The sequence below is a fragment of the Syzygium oleosum genome, unplaced genomic scaffold (assembly GCF_021117445.2).
Source record: "Syzygium oleosum isolate NSW1041296 unplaced genomic scaffold, Sole_v2.1 Sole_v2.03, whole genome shotgun sequence".
NCBI lineage: Eukaryota > Viridiplantae > Streptophyta > Magnoliopsida > Myrtales > Myrtaceae > Syzygium > Syzygium oleosum.
The window spans coordinates 10,091,908-10,116,323 of NW_026607487.1; the positions used below are offsets into that span (position 1 = coordinate 10,091,908).

Sequence of the window (24,416 nt, forward strand, 5' to 3'; positions counted from 1 at the left end):
TAGGGAGGCAAGTAAAATGCACAAATAAATCAGTTCACTGGTGCAATTGCCATAGTGCAATGTTCAACTTGAGCAGAGCAAAAATTAACTGATCACCAAGTGATTGGGCCACTCGCCCATTCAGAGTCACATAAAGCAATCAAGCGAAATGAAGTTAGTACCTCATACTCTAATACCACGTGACACAACATAATTTGCTTGTATTACTCATCGTACAATACAAATATTTATGCAAGATGAAGAATTAATTTCTATTTTTTTTAATATTTGGTGTATATCTCATCGTTAGTTAGGATTTACTTTTTGTTCGTTAGTTAGCATAACATTTTGTAAATATCTTATAATTAGTTAGAGATATTTGATAGATTCTTCCTTTTTTCTTCTCTAATGATCAATACCTTGTATAAGAATTTTTTACTATACGATGAGTAATACAAGCAAATTACGCTCTCACATGGCATTAGGGCATGAGGTTACTAGTTCAAATATTTGCCGGCCCATATTTGCCTCCTCAACTACATAATCCTATGTGGAAGTGGTTCAACAAAATCTCAACACAGTGGTCGTGAGTTTGAATATTTCTAGGCCCCTATTTGCTTCTTGTTTTTCATGTTTCCATGCTTAAGGTTTAAGTCAAAGTCCAGCCTAAGCGTGAGTTAAAATATTTAAAATCACGCTTTCATTTTTTTTTTTTTTTTGTAACCGAGGATCCGCCACCATTTCCCGGGAACGAGCCCGCACAGGTAATCGGGGCGCCTATACCTCAGGGGAGACTAGCCCAGCAACCCACCGCCAGGGCCCCCCACTTAAATTACGGAACCGAGCGGGGATTCGAACCCAGAACCTCTCTGAGGGAAGGAAAGCGCCCACCAACTCGGCCATGCGCAGGTAGGTAAATCACGCTTTTATTTAATGGCTTAAATTTCTAAAAAAGTCAACACTAAAAAAAAATTATTATACATCGATAAGGGTTCATGCTCCGTATCAATAGGTCTTTTCAACTATGGTACGTACCACTCCTCGGAGGATTATTACAATTACAACCGTTCCTCGATCCTCATAAGACTAACTCCGAGCGAGATGAGTGCAATACAATGTTCTTGAAGAGATACATGATGTCTTGATACTCAAAATTACCATGGAAACTCAGAACCCTTGGGACGATGAACCTTCCCCATCTCCAAGCTCTCTTCCTCGATTCAGGCACTATACATGGAAATTAGCAGAGCATTCTCCCCTATTCTCTTTGTTTTCTTCAACCTCGCACGTGAGTGCTCAAAACAAAACCCATGAGAAGTCAAAGAGGGGGGGTGATAAACCCTAGACCCACCCATGTTGCAAAGTCAAATCATCAATCCTATCGTCAAAGTTTTAATAGTATTCGATTAGAGAGCTAGTGCAACGAAACTAAACGCCAAAAAATTTTAAGATACCGAAAGAGCAAAGGTTGAGGATAACCAAAAGCTTACAAGGTGAAAAAGGGCACGTATAAGACATAAGACAGCCTTCAGCAGAGCCGTGGCACAATCACCACCAACTTTTGCGCCTCGGCACACGAGCCTTGCTGTGCTCGCCGTGCCTTGCAAATTGCAATGCACAACTTCCAGCCATAGTCAACCTTCGCCTCGGTTTCTGGGGTTACATTCCCTTCTCTTCGCCTTTCCCTGCGCGTTTTTAGTGGATCCACCACAAGCGTCCTTGATCTCTCTCTATCTGCGTCCAGTTTCAGTTTAGGCGAACTATTTAATTACACATACATATCTTCTGACGAGATTTACTCCCACCAATGACATATAGCGACAACTACCACAATTTTATTGGCTTTCGCTTTCCTCTAATTCTACCTTTCTTGTTTTGGACCTTGTAAATCCCGCTCTTTCTCAATAGTTTGTATCTCTCGCTATGCGTTTCGCCTCCACTTTCACTCAACCCCTTTTCGGTTATTTGCATTTGGCGAGATCCTATCCATAGGAAGTTTTAAAGGGCGTGAATGTTAGAAAATACACGAGAATGTCCGAACTGTGAGTGGACAATGAAATAAAAGATGACCGATATCGACGAAGACATAAGCCCAGTGCAGAATGTTGACATTACCTAAAGCACTTTTCTTATCGAGCTTAAGAAAATGTCGAACACTTTTGGATCGCACATGGAGCAGAGCAGCAAGTGAGGAACATTAGATCGGCGTCATTATAAAGGGGACGGCAATCATTTATTGGGCCCGTTAATCATATAAAAGACAAGTCGAAAAGTTAATGTGACCGCACTAACGCATCCAGACAGACACATAGGACGTTTCTCAGTCCAAGAATGGCAATGCAATAAAGCTAATGGCTGGCACGACGTAAAACCCTAGTACGAAATATGAACCTAGCATCGAAACGATTAGAGAGGCCACAGCAGAGGGCAGAAGGGTCTCTCGTTACATAACCCAATCAAATGCGAAAAGGAACCAATTTGCTCGAAAACAAACAGCGAAGCCACGCACGCTACGCGCGCATCGTGACTGCACAGTGTTAGCCTCGGATCATTCTTGCCGTGTTCTCTTGCGTAATGTCTGACTCAAGAATAAGCCAAACTTAAGAGAATATGCTGCTGCTGCCGCAGCAATAATAAAAGCATTTCCAGATTCTTGATCCCGCCGACGCCCAGCTCCTCTTCATATGCCATTAGTACCTATAATTTGCTTATCTATCATGATGCAAATCAGATCACATAAGCTAGCGTTTCTTGCTATAGAAAGATTGAAGCAGCAGATGAAAAACCAGTGGAAACGCCGAATTTTCGACCCCTTCGAACGCGTTGCAGCACCGTGAACGAGCCTACTACATAGTTCCAAAAAAGTTACACCGACCCTAAAAATTACATTAAAGCTGTGAATTCAAGTTGAATTGCTCCAACGAAAATGAAGAAAGAAAGAACAAGTAATATATGAACACACGAGAGGTCCTCGGTCCCTCACCGATCAGCATTGTAAGAAGATGATCTCTTCAATACCGGGACGACCACCTCGTCCTTCTTCTTGGTCTCGATCAAGCTGCCGCTGAAGTACTCCTTATCTTCCAAACTTAACCCCGCCAAGTTCGGGATTTTCCCCGATGCCCCCGCCCGTTTGCCGCTTCCGGCGCCGCTGCTGCCGTTGTTATCCCCTGCTCCGCGGCGCAGCCTCGTCTTGGAGTGCCCAATCAGCGACAGCCCTTGATCTTTAATGTACGTCGCCCCGCAGTCCTTGAACGAGAGCGAGCCGCACGATATCAGCTGCATCAGCACCGAGGACGCCCTGATCTTGCCACCCTGGAGGTTCCCAGCCGCCCGATCCGATCCGCCGTCCGCCTCTTTGCCTCCGTGGTTCAAGCCGCCTATTATCAGACGTCCGTCGGCCTTCATCAGGGTCTCCAGCGTCTCGGGGCTGGAATCCGACGGCGGCGGCGAGATCTCGTCCCTGCTCAGCTCCGTCGTCTGATTTCGACCGGGATTCTGACTTTGACCCTGGTCCGCTCCGTCGTCTCCGCGAAGCTCGCGAATCTCGCTCTCCCTCTCTTTGACGTGTCGTCTTCGCCTTCTCTTGTCGTCCGTCTGGGTCGACGCGTCCGCCGCCGCTGTCGGCGTCGACTCGCCGTTGGACTCGGCCTTGTAGACTTTGTACTCGTGGAGGTCGATCGAGCTCCACGACTGGTTCCTCCGACGGGCGATGACCGGGAAGTCCGACTCGTCGATCGACTTCGGCGTGTTGATCGGCTTCGGGGACCGGAACGACACCGACTCGAGAGGCCTCGCGGTCGAGGAAGACGACGGAGTAGGAGACTCGAGGAGCTCCGATCCCTTGAGCACGTACTCGTTGCCATGCGATGGGTAGATGAAATCGTTCTCGGCCAGATCGTGCCACACGAAGCCGTTCTTGTAGCTCCTGCAATTGCATTTCAGGGAATTTCAGGTTGTAATGAGCCCACAAGGATCGATCAAACAGGGCTTGTGGAGAAAGATCAGTCGAGGTCGTACTGCATATTTTTCTCGAGAAAACTAACCGTTTGGAAGACCAGGAGTACATGGCAGCCATGCCTTTGCCACGGAGGAGGTTCAAGCGGTTAATTACATCTGAGAAACGAAGCAGAGAAACAGGCATTGTGAGCGTATCCTTATCACGCTCATTTCTGAACTGAACGGAACCAGAGGGAAAAATCCCGTTTGATTACCCACAAAATAACTTCAGATGATGAACAAACCGAAGAGAAAATTTCATTTGAAGATGTGCGAGAAAGCGTCTATGTTTTGTGCGTTTCCCTCGTGAATGTCGATAGTTTAAAAACAGGGGTTGTAACATTTGCCATTGCCCAGTGAATGCAGACAAACAGATTGAAGAGCATGCCACCACTGCTCAAAGCAAAAGGAAACAAGAAAGAAACCAGGTAAATTACCAGAGAGAAAGAGTCCTTCAGGGGAAGAGAGAGGGACTTCCATGAAGTGGGGTTGCTCGAGCTGGCCATTCCTGGAGAGGTAGTACACGACGGGGACTCTTCTCTCGGTGCCGGCCTTGCTGGGCTTGGAGGGCTCGGCCCAGACCTTGGTTCTCTCGGGGATGGTTTCTCCGTCTTTCCATCTCTTGGGGATCTGAAGCTCTGATGGCGGTGGTGTTGTCGCCGTCGTTCTTGTTGCCCTGGAAGCGACAGCCATTGCTTGTCTCTGCATGTTGAGAAAAGAAGGAAACAAAGAGAACAGAGTAAGGTCGCTATGAAAGGAGCCGAGACATAGACTCGAGGACCGTGCATGTGCAGTGCAAATTCACTCTGTTCCAAGAAAGTGAGCCAGAAACTTCAGAGAAAGTCGTGTACCCACCCAGGGAGAACAGTGAGAAGAGGAAGGGCAGGGGAAAAGAGAGGCAGAGTGGGTTTTGGTTTTATAGTAAGAGAGAGAGAGAGAGAGAGGGAGGGAGAGAGAGATGTGAACGAGGTAGGAGGGGGGAGAACAGGGGAATTCAAAATGGGGATGCGGCAAACAACAGCTACCGAACAAAAACTGGTTGTTTTGGTCTTCAGCACTTGCTGTTGTGAGTCCTAAGATCCTAAAACCTAGTATTACTCCCTTCATCTTTATTTTTTAGGCTCTTGTAAACAAATATTCGAGGCACTTAGTGAAGATATTTCGCAAATTAGGTGTTTTTGGTTTTACGAAACGTCAGATTACATACGTTACTCAGAAGCCGCCGCATTAAAATATATGGTATTTTCAAATTTAATTATTAGACACGTCTGACACTTTTTGACAGACGGTTCCAACGATTTTCAGTAGTTGTTTACATGCATTCTTCCAGGTGAGAATAAACAGCAAAACCGATGAAAGCTTCCGATTGTTATAAAAGTGTCATCAATTAGTGGCGATGTGAAATTGAACGTTTCCATGAAATTGATCTCAATTAGGATATAGGGTTGCCGCGCGGATGCAAGGCATCGACCATCACTGTCAGTTTCATAGTAATGGGAGTCGCCCCATTAGACTCGGTCTTAGTTTTGACTCTTCAGCTTCTGGCTTGGGGGGCGGATGTAGAAGTTCAAGACGGGAGAAGATTCTAGAGGTCCCAAAATTCCTGCGCTTGCATCCTCCACGTTGGCGGAATGGGCCGTAGGATCGTGTTTCAAAGTCAAAAGGCTCGATATTTTTTTTTACGAAAATCATATACCCATTTCGAAAAGGAATATCGTCGCTTCCACGTTGGGTTAGCAAGCTAATGAGCTGGTGCGGCATCTTGGGCACACATCTGTTTTTTACCCCTAAATTCAAACGCTTTCAAGAAGAGTTGACCGCTGTCTGTCTAATGTCAACAATCAACACCTAACTTCTGTTCTGACCCCCCCCCCCCCCCTACCCTATACATCTGCCCGCGATGATTGCGTCCTTTCTTCCCTCAGCTCGAAATCTCCCCCCCTTTTTCCTGCTGCCTCGGCCCTTTTAAACTAAGAAAAACTAATAAAAAGGGGAGATTTTCGAACTGAGGGGTAAATTTAAAAGGAGGTGGAGGTGGACCCCTACAGTCAATGTGGAAAGCCTGCTTATAAAAATAAAAAAAAACAAAAAGCAAAACATCGTTGACCACATCACCTCCTCCCCCACATCCATCAATCAGATATGCCCAATTCCTGTTTTTGCCATCGAGATCTTGAGACTGACCCACGGCAGCTCGGACCAAAAGCAAGACAAGGGGGAGAGAGAGAGAGAGATGGAGATTGCCCCAGTGCAAGGTTATACGTCCGATCAGCGACGGGGAGGGCCTGCGCGTGCGTTTCTTTTCTTCTCGTTCCACCACACGGTGTGGTACGAAACGAAATCTTTTGCTTGGGAGAGATCTTGCATGTCCCCATGTCGTCCAGCGGCAGAAGTGGCCAACAGCCTTCGGGTACGTCGAAGTGTGCGCATAGCGAAGCACGAAAAGGGTGGGTAAAAAAATAAAAGAAAAGTGAGGGCGTGGGACGGAGGGAAAGCTTAAGGGGTGAAAGGTCTCGGGGGGGTGTCCGAAAGAGGCAAAGAGGAGGCCCATCGAGCGACATGGGCCTTCAATTTCTTGCGGTGCCAGTGATTGAAATCTGAAAAGTTCCAAAAAAGAAAGAGAGCAACAGATTTTCCTATTTCTTATGTTGTTGGTGATGCTTTCGAGGAGTCGGTAGTCCAAATTATCGGCGATCTGGTCGTGGCCCCCCGTTCACATGGCGTCTGTACGCGCGATTTGGAATGGGGGGAGGTAAGTCCAAAGCACGTGGTTTTGCCCCGCTCGTCACACACCTCCACGCGGTGAAAGAAGATGAAATCTGATTCAGAAACACACAGCACCGTATCACGGGCGAAATCTCCGTGAGCCTCTCTGGAATGTCGTAAATTTACGGGCGTTTTGTTGTCGGGTTACGATAAAATATCGCAGGCCTTTTGTAGCATGGCGTGAGGGTAAAAACAATAGACCATTCGAATACTAATCATGTTTTGTATTAAGTTACGACGCGCGAGCCGTTATGGAAAAGTTGCGAAATATGGAAAATGGCTATTTGTTCATCAAGTTTTCGATTCAACGACTCATATGAATATTTATGTATATATATAATTAAAGTGAATCTAATGATTATCACAAGTGGAGTATTGGGAGTACCTAATCCTCGTCCTATATAGCAGACCAGACGGGGAAAGACCTCTTCGCAGTTAGCAATGACCAAAGAAGTTGATAATCTTGTGAAAACGAAACGGTGCTTTATTTTTTATTTGGGACGTGAATTCCATGGCGGAACTTTCGCAGGCCCCGTGTGTGTGTGGAGTGGACTTCTGCTCTCGATTCGAGGACCCCCAAAGTTTTTAAGTTTGACCCCAAAGGAAGGGAAGAACGCTAAAGCGACTGCATTACTATGGGAGCGGTTCAATGAAGTAAATGCCGGGAACTGATTTCGCCAACCACTTTCATATGACGATGGCTTTGCTTTACACGAGCTTCATCATCAATGGACTTCGGTCCAAAAGGAGAAGGGATCATTTCTGTTCCTCGCAACAGTGGGCCGAACCACCACCAGCAGCAGCGCCACATCAACCGGGCTAACACTATGGACCGGTGCAAAAAGGATCAAACATCACTGGTGTACGATCCTGTCCCTCTTTCGAACGTTCTGTTTTCCTCTAATTGCACCGGTCCAAACAACATTTTGTTGACGACCTTGCGTCTCTTTCGGACGTTCTTTGTTTCCCTCCTTATGTTTTTTTTTTTTTTGATAACCGAGGTGTCCGCGCGGCCGGCGAGCTAGGGCCAAACCAGCGGTGATGCCCGACTAGTCCTCGAGGGGGGTTAGCGCAGCATCCCACCGCCACGACCCCCCACTTAAATCACCGATGAGCGAGTTTGAACCCAGGACCTCTCGTGAAAGGAACTAAGTGCAAACCAACGCGGCCACCGATGGGTGGGTTTCCCTCCTTATGTTTTTGGTTTTGCTGAATCGAAAGATAGAGCTTTTTGGAAGTACTTCGTCCCGTACTCTAGTACTTTCCCTTGAACATCTCCACTTTTCCAGTTTGAGTTTCGACTTCACTTTCGTTGCTCTCTAAAAGAAGTCATGCTAAGTAGGGGTGTCAAAAAAGCCCGGGCCGTCCCGGCCCGGCCCACCCGAAATTTTAGGATATTTTGGGGTCAAGTCTTGGTCTTCTATGGGTAAGGGTTTTAGGTGTGGGTATTTGTTAGGGTCGGGCCGGACCGGGCTGGGCTTTTTTTACCCTAGCACCAAATATAACCCAGAACAGCCCTTCCCCCTCTCTTTCTCCCCTTCGCTCTCTTCTCTCTCTACATGAGAGCTCGAATTCAAGTTCGTGGCAATGGCGGCCGTGAAGTTCGCGAACATGGCCGTCGTGGCCTTCGTCCTCGCCCTCATAGCGCTCGCCGTGACCGCCCAAGTCGAGGCCCTGCCGCTGAGCCTCACCTCCCTAGCGAGCTCCGTCTCCCCGTCGATCCTTTCCGCCGGAGTAGAGGCGCACACGATCTGCTCGGAGTGCGGCCTAGTGTTGGAGGCGCACTCCATCGACGAGACCTCCGAGTGGTGGACCTTCGCCAGCGAGTCCAACGACAACGACCCCGTCCGCGTCGGTGGGCCCTACAACCCCCTCCTCACCGACGGCGGCCTCTCCACCGTCATCTCCAAGCCCAACGGCTCCTCCGGCAAGTTCCTTAGCTCCTCCCTCGGCAAGTGGCAGGGCCGCGGCGCCAACCCCGACCGCAACCTTATCCAGGCCTTCAAGTCCATTGCCATCATGTCCGATAGGTAAACGCCCCCATCTCTCTCATGCGTCAAATTCTCAACGTTGCGTTCGTGGTATCGTCGTGGGTATGCGGGCGACTGGCTCTTGTTGCTGTATCTTCCAATTTGTTGTGTGAATTGTGAGAAATTTTAGGAAGAGCAATGGCTCTGAGTAATGATGATGTTGATTCTTTAAGCTTGTATGAGCTTTAGCTTCTGTTGCTAAGGGCAGGATGGAGCTCGGAAATGGAAAAGATTGGTCCTTGTTTAAAAAAAAACCATAAACCCAACCCGAACCGACCCGACTCGGATTGACCCGACTCAACCCGACCCTATTTTTTGGAGTATATGCTGAATAGGGTCTTGGGTTGAGGCGGGTCGGGTCAAGCGTGACCCTGTATATTTCGGGTTGGGTCGGGTATAATGAAAGCCCGGCCCGACCCGACCCGACCCATTGACACCCCTGATGCTAAGACATACACCAATTGCTCGGCTGCTTGCGAAAAAGAAAAGCTTTTTCACTTCTTCACCTCTTTAGTATGTCTTTAATTCTGTAATTTTTGATACCCGTATTGAAATTTGTGGCGATGTTACTTGAGAAAAATAAATGAAGGTTTAGTGTTGGTAGCATATGGCTTGGGAGTCCAAGCCCGTAGCCCAACACTGGAGCAATATAAATATTATTTTTATCAAGTTATTAGATTTAATAAGTAAAGACAAAATTAGTTTTAATGTTTTTTGAATCACATTTTGTAATCCTTGAATTTCTATAGTGAATTTTACTTCTCTCTGTGATTTTTCTCGCAAGGGTTTTCCACGTAAATCTATGCATTCTTTTATTCTTCTCAATTCCAATTTCATTGTAGTTTCCGCATTGGTTATAACATCACCTCGAGGCAAGGTAAATGTCACCCCAACACAAGTTCCTGTTGGGAGAATTACCAAAAAAGTCTTAAACCTATTACAATCGTGCCAATTCAGTTCATCCGGTCAATTTTGGCTAGAAATCGCTTACATAAATGCTAATCATCCTATGTGGCGCGGTCGGCCCTGACATGGACATTTGTAAATAATATTTTAATTATTTCTTTCGAATTATTTATTTATTCTTTTTTTTTCCTTCCCTTCTTCCTCTAGCTGGTCACCAGACCTCAGCAATCGGCCAAAGGCGAGGGCCGGCAAACTCAACCTTACCTAGCCACTGGCAAGGCACACCCTCGCCATGGCTGGCCAGGCTGGGTGAGGCGCCTAGCCATGGTGAGGCTCACCCTTGTCTCTAGCCGGTTGCCAGGGAAGAAGGGAAGAAAAAAAAAAGAAAAAGAAAAAAATTCGAAAAAATATTATTTAAAAATATCTACATCAGCACCGGCCGCGCCATGTAAGAGGACTGGCGTCCATGTTAACGATTTCCGGCCAAAAATGGCCAGACCGACTGAATTGGCACAAATACAAAAGATTTAAGACTCAACTGGCCAAAAACAAATTTAAGACTCAACTGGCCAAAAACAAATTTAAGACTAAGTTGATATAATTATAATAGATTTAAGATTTTTTTTTATAATTTTATCGTTCTTGCTAGCCGGCTTGCAGCAGAATTCTCTTTGCTTTTTCTGTGGCTTTGAATTGTTGCCTTGTTGTGGGGTGAAGGAACACGACTTCAAGTTGGACTTTAGGATTTGAGCCAAAAAAACCAAAAAGAATTTGGAATTTAGGAGATTCTTTCTTCTTCAGAAAGAACAGCATATGGTATCATCAGAATTGGAAAAGGAATTGACAATTGGCAATCATCACGATAACGAGGCAGACAAGGAAATGCCCGTTCAGGTCCCACCATCGCGCACCCAGGGCCATGCATTTGATAATGCTCGGATGGGAATCTAGACAGCAGTACGCCAACAGGGGAATTCCTCCTCCATCTGGCTTAAGCTGATTCGAGGTTTTACTTCTCCCACAGTCACAAGAAAGGAAAAGACAAAAAAAGAAAAAAGGAGAGAGAACAATTTCGCTAGGAAAATTATCTAAAAAATCTTAAAGTTTTTGATATTTCTTTTTTATGATTTGCAAAGTAGTCCTTCCGGCCAAATATCTAATTAATAAATTTAAGACTAAATTGGTAAATTATCAAAAGGTTTAGAACTGAATTAATACAATTGAAAGGTTGAGAGCTAAATTGGCAAATCATCAAAAGATTTATGACTAAATTGGCACAATTAAATAGTTTAGAACCGAATTGACATCCACACAATAAGTTTGAGAATTTTTGAATAATTTTCCTCAATTTCGCTAGAGAACGATTACAAGAGTAGTCCGTTTTAAGAGAACTAGTCCGTGGGAAGAGCGCACACTACTCTACAAAAGAAGGATCCTCATATCATTCCCAATCTAAAAACTCGTTTTATGCAGCTGGTCCATCACAGAAGCTGCCGAGCTGAAACTACTCGCGGAGGACATGAAACTCTCCAAACGGAAGAAATGCTTTCGCTCGGACAATTATCTAATAAAAGCGGATTTAAACCCTCCTTGTCATTTCGATTCGGACAGTTCCTGGCGGCACCAAGCAACCAAACATTGAAAAATCACAGGTCAAAGGTTGATTAATGAGTTGTTAGCCACCATCAATGGACGCCCGACAACGGCAAGGCTGCAAAGCTGGTGTAAACAATGAGCTGAATGGGTGAGCTTCTCTAATCTAAGCACGGGATGGACCGGCATATCTCCTTTCCATTCCAATAGGCGCTCGGGACAACTAGGGTGTTAGTGTGATTCCTAATAAAGTAGGAAAAAGAGCGCGCGATGAAGATTTATGTGCTTTACAGTACCGCTCCCAATTCAAACAAAGCATCTTCCTAAACTGAAAGCCAATTGTATTGGAGTACTTTGCACGATTATTCCGCAATCGTACCGAGAGGACCGATTCTGTCCTAATTGGGGCATCATACGACCTGCGCTTCATTTTTTTAATAGCGATGACCTACTGCGCAAGGGGAACGGATGGGGCCACAAAGCAAAGCAATGCGTAACCATACCAGAAAATGGGGCCTGTGCTCTCCACGCCATTGGATAAATGTAGCAAGCACCTCCCGCTCCACTTCCGAAAGGGGGACACATCAAAATCGGTGCTTCTAGTCCTCCCATTGAGGTCCTAAGGATATAAAGTAACCAGTAAATTAATCTTCCTCAAAAAGAAATCACATAAGATCTTATCGTATCAAATAATATAATTGCATCTAGAGCCATTTAGTCTAACTCTACTGCATAAAGATTGAGATGAACGAGTGATGCATGGCTGCTGCAAGTGGGCGAAAGTTTTGGGGTCCATGAAACAAATTTGAGCACGGATCTTAGAACCGCGCGCATCCGTAGCATATTGATCAGCATCTAGGAAGAGACAAGGCGAAGGAAAGAGCACAAATCCACCATGCGCCAAACTGATCTGCCCTAGGAAAAAAAACACTATACCCCTGAGAAGGATCACGCATATGAACCTCAACCCACTAGATAAACAGCTCCAAGCATCACATCCATGCAAGACGACCACCAGATTATGTTTGGTTATGCAGGTGTTCATGTAGATGCCTCGTGTTTTGAGCGGTGCGCACTGACCGACCCTGCACTACATCTTTATTTAATCTTCAGTGAAAAAAGCTCTTTGCCCTTCCTGACTGGGTATATATTATACAATTACTTAGCATATCCTCATATATATTATTGAGAGAGAGAGAGAGAGAGAGAGAGAGAGAGAGAGAGAGAGAGAGAGAGAGAGAGTGGAGTGGAATGGCCATAGATTAGTGGCATCCACGTCATAGTGGTACATCTTTATCTCTAATCTTCCAGATTAGACAGTATTGTCCACTATAAGAGCTCTTGAATCCAGAACCCACCGAGCCATTCGTTTTCTACACAAATGCTCCTTATGGTATATAGGTCATATTCATGCTGGATATCATTAACACCAAGGCCACGAATAAATTGATCTTAGCTTTAACAGGAGCATATGATATCACATCTCACTTTGTGCAGATATATATTATCATATTATTCCTAGTGGCACAGTAACTAAGCACCACTAGTGCTGCGGTAACTAAGTCGTGCCTTAGCCATATAGAGGAATCACATCACTGAAGAAATTGACATGGTTTCAAGGCCAATTTAGCAAGTAGGCGAGGGAGAATCCCTATCGACATCTTGCCTATTCAGTCTGAGAAGTGGCTTGTTACGTTAATAGCCATTGTAACAGAGAACATGGTCAAATCAAATAGATTTGAAATGGCCTATATGACTTACTTAAATCCACAAAGACAACTCAAATTAGGAAAGAGCCCTCTTAACCTGCCTGTGCATGTAGGAAATTAGTCTAGAAGCTCTTGAACCTAAAGTTTGTAGAACAAATTCTCAGTGCATCTTGTCATTTTTTATAGAGTCAAAAGTCACTTTACGTACAATCTAAAGGTTCCTTCCCTATCCCTGGTTTTCAAATCTTTATTTTTTTTTTGGCTTTCCTTTTCTTTCATTTACCTTCTACTATAGCCTTTAAGAACGCAAGGGACAAACCATCAATTTTTCCACACTGATAAGAAGGGATGAACATCTTTTGAGAGGTGACTTCCATTTCTGAACTTCACTGTGGTCCAGTTGGCTGTGAGCCCATGTTGTGTCCTGAAATCAATTATTGCACTTTTTTGCCAAGATGATGGATAAAATAATACATTACTTCTTACACTGTATTTCATGTGAATGGATCCACTGAAGCACTTTACACTTTGAAATAACACTGTTTAGTTAACCTCCTTTTTAAAGTAAATATCAACAACTATATCAGGTAGGATCAAACGATCATCCTAACAAATACAAGTAGTAACTTGAGGGCTATATAATTTCAGAAACAGAAAAGAGGAAGAACAACGGTTCGCTCAACTTTATTCGTGATATTCTAAATTATGCCTTTGTGATTTACATTATCGCAAAGAGAACCGTGTTGAAAGTTACATCTACAGATCAATCTCTCACTTTGGTTATTTCAACGTAATGGCTGATGTCATATGCCTAAGGTGCCTATCAAGAGACGAGCAAGTGTCCACCATATGTGTGGTGGTAAAGAAAAGCAATCTTTTCATAATGATAAGGAGTTATCAAATGGTCATTCAACAATAGGCACTGGCTTATATATAAATTGCAAGAGTACACATAGGTCTTCAAGTTCTAGTAAGTAGGCGGTTTTGAGTTTCCTTTTCAGGAGAAAGCAAAGAGTCACAGAGGAATTGAAAATGGTGCAAGAAGTCCGAAAGGGTCCATGGACAGAACAAGAAGATTTCCAGTTGGTCTGCTTTATTGGACTGTTTGGGGATCGCCGATGGGATTTTGTAGCAAAACTTTCAGGTTTGAAGGTGGCGGGAGACAGTAATAGGTATGTTCATTTTAAAGCTTGGGGGTTTTTTAGAAGGAGCAACTTCTAACCGGCCCAGCGTTATTCTAGGATTGAATAGAACAGGAAAAAGCTGCAGACTACGCTGGGTTAATTACCTGCATCCTGGCCTAAAACGAGGGAAGATGACACCTCAAGAAGAGAGACTAGTGCTTGAACTTCATTCCAAATGGGGAAATAGGTTTGTTAACTTTGTTAATCATATCATTTTTATCAAAATCTTAATATGCAACATTTGAGTAGATAAGTGATTTTGCTATTTAATAGTCTTTCCATATAATCTGCCTTTATTGGCCTAATTCACAAGGAATTATTACGTGCAGATGGTCAAGAATTGCTCGCAAGCTACCGGGGCGAACGGACAATGAGATAAAGAACTATTGGAGGACTCATATGAGGAAAAAAGCTCAAGAAAAGAAGCATGCCCCATCCCCATCATCATCTTCTTCAAATATCTCATCTTCCTCATCGAACAACCCCTCAGTGGATTCATTAACGACACAAGAGACTGGAAAAGAAAGCTTCTACGACACAGGAGGTCCTGGTGATATGTTAACTTCAACTGAAAAGAATATTGAAGAACAGGGGAAAAGTGAAAATGTCTATTCAATCGATGACATATGGAAAGAAATTGCTTTGTCAGACGGTTATGGAATAATACCTGTTTATGATGGCTACAGTGAAGAAAGCTGCAATTTCTCTTGTCCTCTCATGGCTTCACCAACAATGGAATACAGCTCCGACTCACTGTGGCAGATGAACGAAGAAGAACCCAAGATGTTTCTCCCCATAGATCAGTTTATTCCCAATTATGAGCATGAAGGAGCTTACGTAACTGGTTAACCAAATATTCATTCTTTATCATTTGTTGATATATGTACTGCATCCCCAAGGAGGCTGCAACACGTATAGCAAGGGTTCTCTTATAGCTCTAGGGCCATTAGTGACCCAGAAACCACTGCAGCCACTCTATGCCCCTTGTAATGTGTGCTTTTACTTCTCAACAGAACAGGAAAAGAAAACGAGGTATCTAGTGACAAGACTAGTTTGTGTGTGGAATCAGTGTAAACAATGTGTCTATGAATATTAGTCTCGCAGTTTATTTCTCTGTATGATCATTCCTTAATATACATTGACAAAAGTGTCTTATATGAATCACTTAAGAAGGATCTCTCCCAAAACCCAACCACAAAGGAAACAAGAAAGGAAAGATCATAGAAGGAAGAAATAATGCAAACATAAAGACAAAAGGGAAGTTACAATGGCTGAGCTCGAGCTAAAGATATTCGGTGGCCAAGCTTTAGCCACCACTTTGGCTTCAGAAGTCATGTCTTCAATAGTCAACAGAGTTCAGGCAAAGCCCAGTAGCCTGCTCTTCTTAATGTTCTGGCAGCTTATGTATAACGGTCCGAACAATCGGAAATGAGCCAGCGATTAGCTCATGCTACTCTGAATTGAAATTTTAATCTATAGAAACTACACGGCCAAGATGAAAAACGCTCTTCAATCAAGGTGATCCCTTCATACTTTCTCAAAGCAAGAAAACTGGGAAAAAAATTCATTCACCATTCATATACAGTATATCAATCAGCCATTTTTTCAAATGCTTGAGGTTGCAAGATCTTCACGTTTACTCGTAAATTAGCATCTAAGTAAAAGCCATTGGAGGAAAAAAATATGGCCATGGTTGTTGGGCGGGAAAAGTATCAGAAAAGTCATAAACCTTTTGCATTGGTGCCAATTGAGTCATAAACCTTTTGTTTTTGTGCCAATTTAGTCCTTCCGGCTAATTTTGGCCGGATTTTACTGACGTGGACGCCGGCTGGCCTACGTGGCATGACCGACGCTGACGTAGACAATTTTTAATAATATTTTAACATATTTTATTATTTTTTGATTTTTTTTTCTTTCTTTTTTTCCTCTTCTTCTCCCTTACTCTAGTCGGTTGCCGATCGCCAGAGGCCGGCCTCGTCAGCCATGGGCGAGGCTCGACCTCACCAGATCTGATGAGGTTGGGCCTCGCCCAACTACTGGCGAGGGTGGACTTGCGCTAGGCTGGCGAGCCTTGCTAGATCCGGCGTGGCTGGGCCTCGCCCTGCTGCTGGCGAGGGCGGCCTCGCTCAACCCTTGCCTGCACAGTGCGAGGCCGCCCTCGCCAGCGGCTGGGCGAGGCCCTTCCACGCTGGATCTGGCAAGGTCGATCCTCGTCCGGCCATGGCGAGGCTCGCCTTTGCTGTTACTGGCGAGGGCGAGCCTCACCAGTGGCCGGTCGCTGGACCGGCGACCGGCTGGAGTAAGGAGGGAGAAGAGGAAAAAAAAAAGAAAAAGAAAGAAAAAAGGAAAAAAATAATAAAATATTATTAATAATTATTCACGTCAGCACTGGCCTTGCCACGTAGGTCGGCCGGCTGGCATTCACATCAGTAAAATCCGATTAAAATTAGCTGGAACGATTGAATTGACACAAAGACAAAATATTTATGACTCATTTGGCGCAAAAAAAAAGGTTTAAGATTCAATTGGTATCAATGCAAAAGATTTAAGATTTTTTTGATACTTTTTCCGTTGTTGAGCACCGGAAAGTAAAGGATGTAGGTCACTTAAAAGTTGAAAAAATCGACCGTGTATAGGTTAAAACATTTTCAACAAAGCGTATTGTAGAGCAAGTGGAACAAACAGGTGGCACGCACTTACCAAACTGGAAGACCTCTGCTTTTCAAAAGATGTCGTGCCTTTAAAGAAAATCTTTAGTGACACAGAAGTAAAATAAGCAAGTGGATAGCCACCCAAATTAGTTTCTTATTAATGTGTTGCATTCAGTTCAGAAGGACTGAACGAATATCCTACCAGATACATCCCATTGAAGGAACTTCTTTTAAACTCACATTAGCACTTTCAATACGTTTAAGTTTGAGGTATGGTTTTCCACATGGCCATTGCTAACCTACCATGCAGGCCAAGCCACAAAATTGTAGTTCCAACCATTCAGAAGAAACCCGGTTACTTCTCAGTCGACACACGTTAAAATCTTGAATTCAGATTCCGACAGAAGTTGGGCGGTGTTTTCTTAGCCACCAGAGCGATGATGGTACAAAGCTCCATAAAAATGCACGATGACAGTTCTTTGAAGACGCAATTATGAACCACGACATTGTGAACACCTCCAGAGAAGGAAGTTGTCGATGACATCAAGTCATATATACAAATAACTCGTATCAATGATGATTAATCTGGTTTGACAATTCATGATGTTGTTTCAGTCCAACTTATGACTTGTGAGAATTCTGAACAGAATGGGAGTTCCGGAACTGAGAAACTGACGAAGCTGCCCGATAATAGGTTCTCCTCATCCTTTAAGGAAACTTTCATCTGTCTCCACAATAGTGCAAACATCCGGGTCTCTAATCTCAGCTCAGTTAATTCTTGGGACTCGACATCATTAAAACATGATCGACGACGAATGAGCAATTTAAGTCTTCTTACATGTGAGAGAACAGTTAACCCAAGTGAATGAGTCATACAGGAGAGTCAGACACTTGAGAGGCCTGAGAAATTTACTTTAAGGAGAGTTTGTCATCCGTTGTTGTCCTAATCTCCCATAATAGAATCACTGGTACAGGGAAGCACGAACTAAAATGCACACTATGCTGAGGTCAACTTAAGCGCGATCTATTAAGTGATGTCGTCTCTCTATCTTTATCAAACGGAGTTATTGGAGGATCCCTCGACTACCACCAGACCAGTCTCCCTAAGCCTGTAATTGCACTGTTAATGACAATCTGAAACTTCAAAGCAACACATATATTCATCAGAGTCGCCCATATATTGACTCGGAACGAAAGTAACCATCTTTACACCATGTCCACGCGTCAACCTCGTCAAATTAGACGCTAAAAGCATCGGATTGAAGTCACGCGACACAAAAAGAATGATGACTCGGGGGATCACGGAGGATGCGAACGAAGACCATAGTTAAAGAATCGTTAATATTCTTACCGTTCTCGGCTTACGGCTTTGGTGGATATAGAATATATATAGAGATCTCAGAGAACTTCAAGGAGAAATAAATAAATTGTCTTTCTCGTTTCGATGGCGAGGCCCAACATGCGAGGAGGGCCCAAAGCCCAGGCCCGCGGCGGGATCACGAAGGGCGTGCACGGAGCAAAAAGGGAGTGCCCAAAGCCAAAAAAAAAAAATGGATGGAGGATAGCGCGCGAAGGCAGAGCGCAGAAGAAACGATGGAGGCGGAGCGCCACGGTCGCCAGATGCCTCGACTGTCAAAGCCCTACCTCTTCGCTTACAACTCTCTTCAAGCCTTCGGATGGTAATCTATCTATCTATCTATCTATCTGCTGCTGAATCTCTCGCTCTCTCGCAATCTATCTGCACCATGGCTCGATGAGACATTGTAGCGCCCCGCCGCCCCCCCTCTTCCAATGCAAATTGCAGGTCGGTTTCTCTCTTCCGAATTCTGAGCGGCCTCGCCGTCGCCAAGTCCGTCAATGGCGCCTACGCTTCCGCCGGAGAGCTTGTCTGTGAGATGCTGGTTCTCCTCCTCTTCCTTCTTTTCGGCATTAGAGTTAGTAGTAGTAGTAGTGGAATCGCGTTTTGAAGTGTTTCGTGCTTCTCTTCCTTCTAGGTCTGCTTCAAGCTGCTGCGTGCATCGAAGTCCTCCACGGAGCATTAGGTAAATTCGCGTTTTGCCTGCGTAACTCCTACACCATTGCCAGCAACGAACCTCTTCATGTTTATATAGAAAATTCGCAAAAAATTTTCGCGCGTTTTAGCTGTGTCTTTCTTTTTTTTGGGTGGTGGTGGCGGGGGGTGTTATGCTCATCATTTTCTTGGCTGTTGATAAATTCCATAAGTAAAGCATGTGATATCTCCGGCCGAAATCACTGGAAATGTGAACATTTTGCTTGGAAGCAAAGCTGAAGTGGGTTGTTTTGTGAGTTATTAGAAGTTTGAGAGGCAATCTGAAAATGGGTCTTTAGCTAGGTAGGTCATTTGTAAAATTCGTCTTCTACGTTAGTATCTTTTCTGCCTTCTGCCACTGCTCGTACATATCGGTCCGTGCATCTTACTGAAGAACTAAAATTGAAGGAATTGTTCCGAGTGGGGTGTTGTTTCCTCTGATGCAATGGGCTGGAAGAGCGCATTTTCTGTTGGCAATTGTTCGTCGAATCAGTGAGGTCAGCTGCATACTTCTGTCGCTCAATTACATCCTCCGAGACTGGCAGACCTGGATTGATGAAACATCGCTGGTTTTCGTCTAATTAGTTGTTGATGGGGAAAACTGCATGCTTTAACTGACGCTGCTGTTCTGTTCCTCTTGTCATCTGCAGATCCAAGAATCACCATCAGTTTTCATAACCTTCATTGCCTGGTGTCTAAGTGATGTAAGCTCTCAGACATCTTTGTTTTGCTACATATAGAATCTGATAGACTCCATGTATATTTTGCCTAACATGGGAAATTGAGAACTTAAATTGTATTAATCTCATAGTATTAGATTGTCAAAAGTTTGAAAACTTCAACGGGTTTTACCATGCTGTTACTAAAGAAGAAGTATCAGATCTTCATCACCATGCCATGTCCAAAAGGTGGAAAATGGATGAGTATGGTGAGATTGAGTGGATCGAATACAAATCAAACCGATATTATCCCGCTTAACCCTTATTACCCATTCTACATACTATGTACGCTAAAACAAACATCTGCAACTTCCAATGAGTTCTTGCAAACTCTCCGTGTCTGATAACGTTGCCCGACCAATGGAATGAATTATTGGGTTGATCTGAGGTTGAGAGTGCTATTGAGCTCATGTATAATGATGGTAGCACATCTTCTTCGAATTCGAGCACGTACTTTCATTACTTAGAGACACGGAAAGAGGTATTTAGACATAATTAAACCCTGTGTCAGTTATTGTCATTATCATGTCCATTCAATTTGGCTTACAGACAGGGGATGAGGTTTCTTCACTTTTTTTATTATCTCCTCCTGCTTGCTCTACTTCATTTTTTTGTCCAATTCCCTGTAAGTATATTCCAAAATCACATGCAATTTATCTTTCCTACTGCAAGATACTAATGGATTTGACATTTTCTCATAAGTCATTATTTATTACTTTCCTATGTACCATCCATTTTGCACTCTCGCAGTTTCACCTATATAGTTCGGACCTTGGAGAGTAAATGGCAATCATAATTATGCATGCAGGTGATCAGGTACCTGCATTATGCTTTGAATTGCTTGAAATGTTGTCCACCTTGGGTTACCTATCTCAGGTTCTCTTTTTCTCTGCATTCAAAGAAATATCCACGTTGATATATGGACATATATCCATACATTCTCACGTTACTTATTTTGCTCTGGTACTCATGCTGGTGATTCTAACTGCTTGCGCATTTCGCTAGGTACACCACATTTATTGTGCTCTATCCATTAGGAGTAGCTCCTGGTGAAAGTGAGTGTAAATTTCTGCATAAAGATCTTATAATTACTCATCTGAAACAAGTGCAATAGAGTAACACTGAAATCCATAGTCCACAAAAGCAAAAGTCAGATTGGCTGATGCATTCGTATCTTTCATTGTTCTTCTGTTGCGATGCAGTGTGGCTCATGTTCCAGGCACTTCCTTTCATTAAGAAGACTGACCTCTATGCGGATTTCTTTTCCAGCATTCCCTTCAATTATTATGATTTCGTCCGGGTATGTTTGGTACATTTTTATTATGTCTGTGATTCTACCTTCCCATTTCATTTGATTTTGAGTCTCTACATTCATGAGGAAGAAGTGCAATATGTTGCATTGTGAGTGTCTAGTTGCTTCACATCTTTTTGCGGGGATAGTGGGACATATGCTTTTGTCGATGTGGAATCATGTCTCCGGGATATGTTAAACCTAGGATAGACCAGGTCTTATGTTTTTCCACCGAGAAAGAGACAAAAGTTGACGGTTCTACTGGAGCCTTCGCTAAACCTGTCATTGTCCGGGATACCCATCCTATTCATATGGGAGTCGATGGCCAAAAAGAATTAATATGGGGGTTCTGGAATGTTCTATTTTACCTTGAGTGTCCACTCAAAGATTCATTAAAAATATCTTTGAAGTTTCGCGGAACAAGAACATTCTCTAGCATCTTTAGATAAATCACTTTTGACCTTTTCCTGGTCGGTATTACTTGATTTTGCTACTTTAGTCATTCTGGGACTAGTGTTTGTTTTTCCTTTTTTATTGTCTATTTTTGCACCTTTCATTGTGTGACATTCATTAAATTACAATAAAAGCATATATTAATCAAATGCCATGCGGTTATTATCTCACGAAGCTAATGAACATTCCATCTGAATGTTATGGCAGGTTCTACTTCTGGTCTATCCGTTCCTATGGTTCAAACTTTATCTGCATTTGTTTAAGCAAAGGCGGTCAAAACTGGGGAAGCGCCATGAGAAGAAAAAGAACTGAATCTAATTCCTCCTTCTGATACCCGCTTGTTGTAAATCTTTACTTTCGGCTACGCTAGCTAAGCCATTTGTTGTCCTCAATAATCCCACTCATCTCTTGCCATTTATCACTGCGGCCTATTTGATCATCCTTCCTAACAGTGGGGGTTTATTATTATGGGTGCACAATTTTTCTTTAGTTTCTTCTTCAGGGAAACTCAAGTGCCTGTATTTCTCCTGAATCAGGGATGAAGCAGACACACTGATATAACTATAACACATGATTTATCTGAAGGTTTGTGTTGTAGTAATTAATATATTGCCTGCATTCTTGAAGAATGAACTTACTTATAAGAGTGTCATTTGCCATTTTAACTCTTAGATGGAGGATTAGAATGGAAAAATGCAGTGGATATATAATGGTTGTTATAAGCCAGCACACCTAACCTTTGACAGTGTAGTCTTTCGACAGGTCTCTCCTTTGGGCCTGAAATTTATCCAGCCTCAATTGCATTTTGAAGAGCATATATTATATAGCATTGACTTTTGGTTGAAAGTTGAGGCCAAAGCAAAACACTAGGGAATCTATGTACCTGATCCATTTGATGTTTATATTGTGACATTCTTGTTCTCATCTGTCTTTTTTTTTTTAGTTTAATGAACGGCGTCACAAAAGAGCAGCGGCTTGGTCCTGTTATTTTAAATTTCGTGCAATTTTTGTTATAATATCCATGGAGTTGTTAAAGAGTCCATCAATTCATGAAAATAGGTGCTTGTTTAATCCTGTGACTTCTCAACTGAACAGGAAGTGGACTAGCTGCACCAAAAATTAAAAAAGACTTCACATGAAAGGTACAATTGACGATAGAAAGATACACACAACACCCAGGACACCAACTAATGGAACCCAATGACCTGCAGACCATTTTTCACTGCTTGAACTGAAAGTTAATTACTTTAAAAATCTGCTGATGGGAGCTGCTCATGTGTGGTTTGGTTGATGAAGAAGGTGTCATAGACAACTGCGGCAATGCCGGCGCCGACAAAGGGGCCGAGCCAGTACACCCAGTGGCTGTCCCAAGACCAGCTCACGACAGCTGGCCCGAATGAGACTGCCGGGTTCATTGATGCTCCATCGAAGGCTCCACCTGCTAAGATGTTGGCACCCACAATGAACCCAATTGCAACTGGCGCAACAATCCCTATATTCCCCTTCTTTGGGTCAACGGCAGTTGCATAGACTGTGTAGACGAGGCCGAATGTCATCACTATTTCAAAGACCAGTGCATTCCACACACTGACATCGGATGATAGCGAAAATGCTGATGTTTCCTGCATCATAATTGAGACATGTAAGTTTTAGTTTCTTCTTAGTATGTCGATTCTCTGTTTCTGCGAAATGTTTTCTTCTATTCGCTTATGTCTTACCATTCCCCCGGTCGAGAACTTAAGAAGCAAGCAGGCCACTACCGAGCCAAGCAACTGAGCAGCCCAATACAAGACACTCCGAGATAGTGTTATGTGCCCGCCAACAAAGGCTCCGAATGTGACTGCGGGGTTGACGTGTCCACCAGAAATGTTTGCGCCCACTGAAACAGCGACAAAAAGTGCGAAAGCATGAGCAAGGGCTGCTGCCACGAGGCCTGCTGGAGTCGTCGAGCCATCATCCGTGAGCTTATCTATCAAGACACCAAAAACATTTCACTTCGCAAGCTTGCCCCTTATTGTATATACTATGCTTCACACACCATTATAGATCATATATGAACCCCTTACGAGCTAGTCACAACTTATCGAACCAAAAGAAATGTCGAAAGTATAAAACTAACGAAGCTTACCGAGGTTATTCTGTTTCGGGAAGCTCTTAGGACTTGCTTTTATAAGATGTTACGACATGCTAAGCAAATGAAATTTGCGAATTGAAGTTGAAACACTAAGTTAAAGTCAGTTTCTTACTGAATGCCATGCCGGAGCCTTCTCCAGCGAAAACAAAGATGAGCATTGAAATGAACTCAGCCAGACCAGCCTTGAGAGCATCAACTTGGCCAACCTCGGCCGGAGATCCAATGGCGATCCTAGAAATCGGCATTGTTTATGCAGTGCGTGCGTGTGAATTTTTTTCCTTTTGGAGTTCTGTACTCAGGACCTTGGAAAAATGTGGCTGTTTTCTTGCTAATTGGATGGTGTTTGGAGTACTAACTACTATATATAGGGACACCAAATTAAGGTTATGTGCAACCGGAATGGCCGGTTCCTCTTCGGCAATCCATGAAGCTCATAATGTTTTTTAACTATGAAACAGCAAACATCCCCTTGGGCAATCCACTTGTCGCTGTGGACGAAGGGCGCTTTTGTGGGCCTCCGACCGCTCCCTACACGACGCATGGCGGGCCGATGCGGCTCCGACGGGCCAATCCGAGGGCTCGGAATTTCCTCATCACCGACCGAAGGGTGTGCAGGGTGGGTCCTCCAATGATAATCTAAAGCTTCCTCGCCTGACCGACCATGGAATTGTTTTATCGCCAAGATGGGAACAGAGGGGTGGTTAGCTTCTCTGTTGGCCTCATCTCATCATTATGCACTGAGCAAACGTAATTAAGGCGTGATTATAAAAATTTTGCATTTTGCTTAGTGGAGATCACGCACAGTGATGAGATCCAGCACGGGCAAATATTGCGAGGATCTCAAATTTTCAACTACCCGTGACATTAGAGTGGTTGTTAGACCGCCCAGCATGGGATTCTCATTCTTACTATTTAGACATGTGAAATGAAGATTTCCTAATCTCTGTGCCAA

At 43.8% G+C, this 24,416-nt stretch overlaps 5 protein-coding genes across 9 annotated transcripts; 3 read left to right on the forward strand and 2 right to left on the reverse strand.

Annotated features, from left to right (window-relative positions):
- Window positions 1-1,622: 1,622 nt before the first annotated feature.
- Window positions 1,623-4,970, reverse strand: LOC115689848 (protein SOSEKI 5). Of its 4 annotated transcripts, none has more exons than XM_056309058.1 (5): window positions 4,784-4,850; window positions 4,416-4,680; window positions 4,026-4,095; window positions 2,963-3,907; window positions 1,623-1,961 (listed from the first exon to the last, which is right to left on the reverse strand). In XM_056309058.1, the coding sequence occupies exons 2-5, from the start codon at window positions 4,669-4,671 to the stop codon at window positions 1,922-1,924; spliced, it is 1,311 nt and encodes a 436-aa protein (XP_056165033.1). In that variant the 5' UTR covers window positions 4,672-4,680; window positions 4,784-4,850; the 3' UTR covers window positions 1,623-1,921. The 4 variants fall into 4 exon arrangements, with proteins under 4 accessions (XP_056165033.1, XP_056165034.1, XP_030471880.2 ...); XM_056309059.1 differs by having other exon boundaries at window positions 1,624-1,961; window positions 4,830-4,852; XM_030616020.2 differs by having other exon boundaries at window positions 1,625-1,961; window positions 4,834-4,970.
- A 3,361-nt stretch (window positions 4,971-8,331) lies between these two features.
- Window positions 8,332-8,778, forward strand: LOC115689875 (transcription initiation factor IIB-2-like). Its single transcript, XM_030616059.2, has one exon. The coding sequence runs from the start codon at window positions 8,332-8,334 to the stop codon at window positions 8,776-8,778; it is 447 nt and encodes a 148-aa protein (XP_030471919.2).
- A 5,102-nt stretch (window positions 8,779-13,880) lies between these two features.
- LOC115689840 (transcription factor MYB59) lies at window positions 13,881-15,284 on the forward strand. 2 transcript variants are annotated; one of them, XM_030616008.2, is made up of 3 exons: window positions 13,881-14,126; window positions 14,224-14,353; window positions 14,496-15,284. In XM_030616008.2, exons 1-3 carry the CDS (start codon window positions 14,015-14,017, stop codon window positions 15,013-15,015), a joined length of 762 nt encoding a protein of 253 aa, XP_030471868.1. In that variant the 5' UTR covers window positions 13,881-14,014; the 3' UTR covers window positions 15,016-15,284. The 2 variants fall into 2 exon arrangements, with proteins under 2 accessions (XP_030471868.1, XP_056165243.1); XM_056309268.1 differs by lacking the exon at window positions 14,224-14,353 and having other exon boundaries at window positions 13,889-14,154.
- A 3,087-nt stretch (window positions 15,285-18,371) lies between these two features.
- LOC115689899 (uncharacterized) lies at window positions 18,372-21,914 on the forward strand. Its single transcript, XM_030616086.2, has 9 exons — window positions 18,372-18,496; window positions 18,622-18,707; window positions 18,812-18,859; window positions 19,276-19,364; window positions 19,518-19,571; window positions 20,395-20,462; window positions 20,592-20,641; window positions 20,789-20,886; window positions 21,538-21,914. Exons 1-9 carry the CDS (start codon window positions 18,372-18,374, stop codon window positions 21,640-21,642), a joined length of 723 nt encoding a protein of 240 aa, XP_030471946.1. The 3' UTR covers window positions 21,643-21,914.
- Window positions 21,915-22,438: 524 nt separating this feature from the next.
- On the reverse strand, window positions 22,439-23,784 carry LOC115689898 (aquaporin TIP1-2-like). The gene is made up of 3 exons (XM_030616085.2): window positions 23,577-23,784; window positions 23,049-23,299; window positions 22,439-22,952 (listed from the first exon to the last, which is right to left on the reverse strand). Exons 1-3 carry the CDS (start codon window positions 23,707-23,709, stop codon window positions 22,578-22,580), a joined length of 759 nt encoding a protein of 252 aa, XP_030471945.1. The 5' UTR covers window positions 23,710-23,784; the 3' UTR covers window positions 22,439-22,577.
- Between the last annotated feature and the right edge of the window lie 632 nt (window positions 23,785-24,416).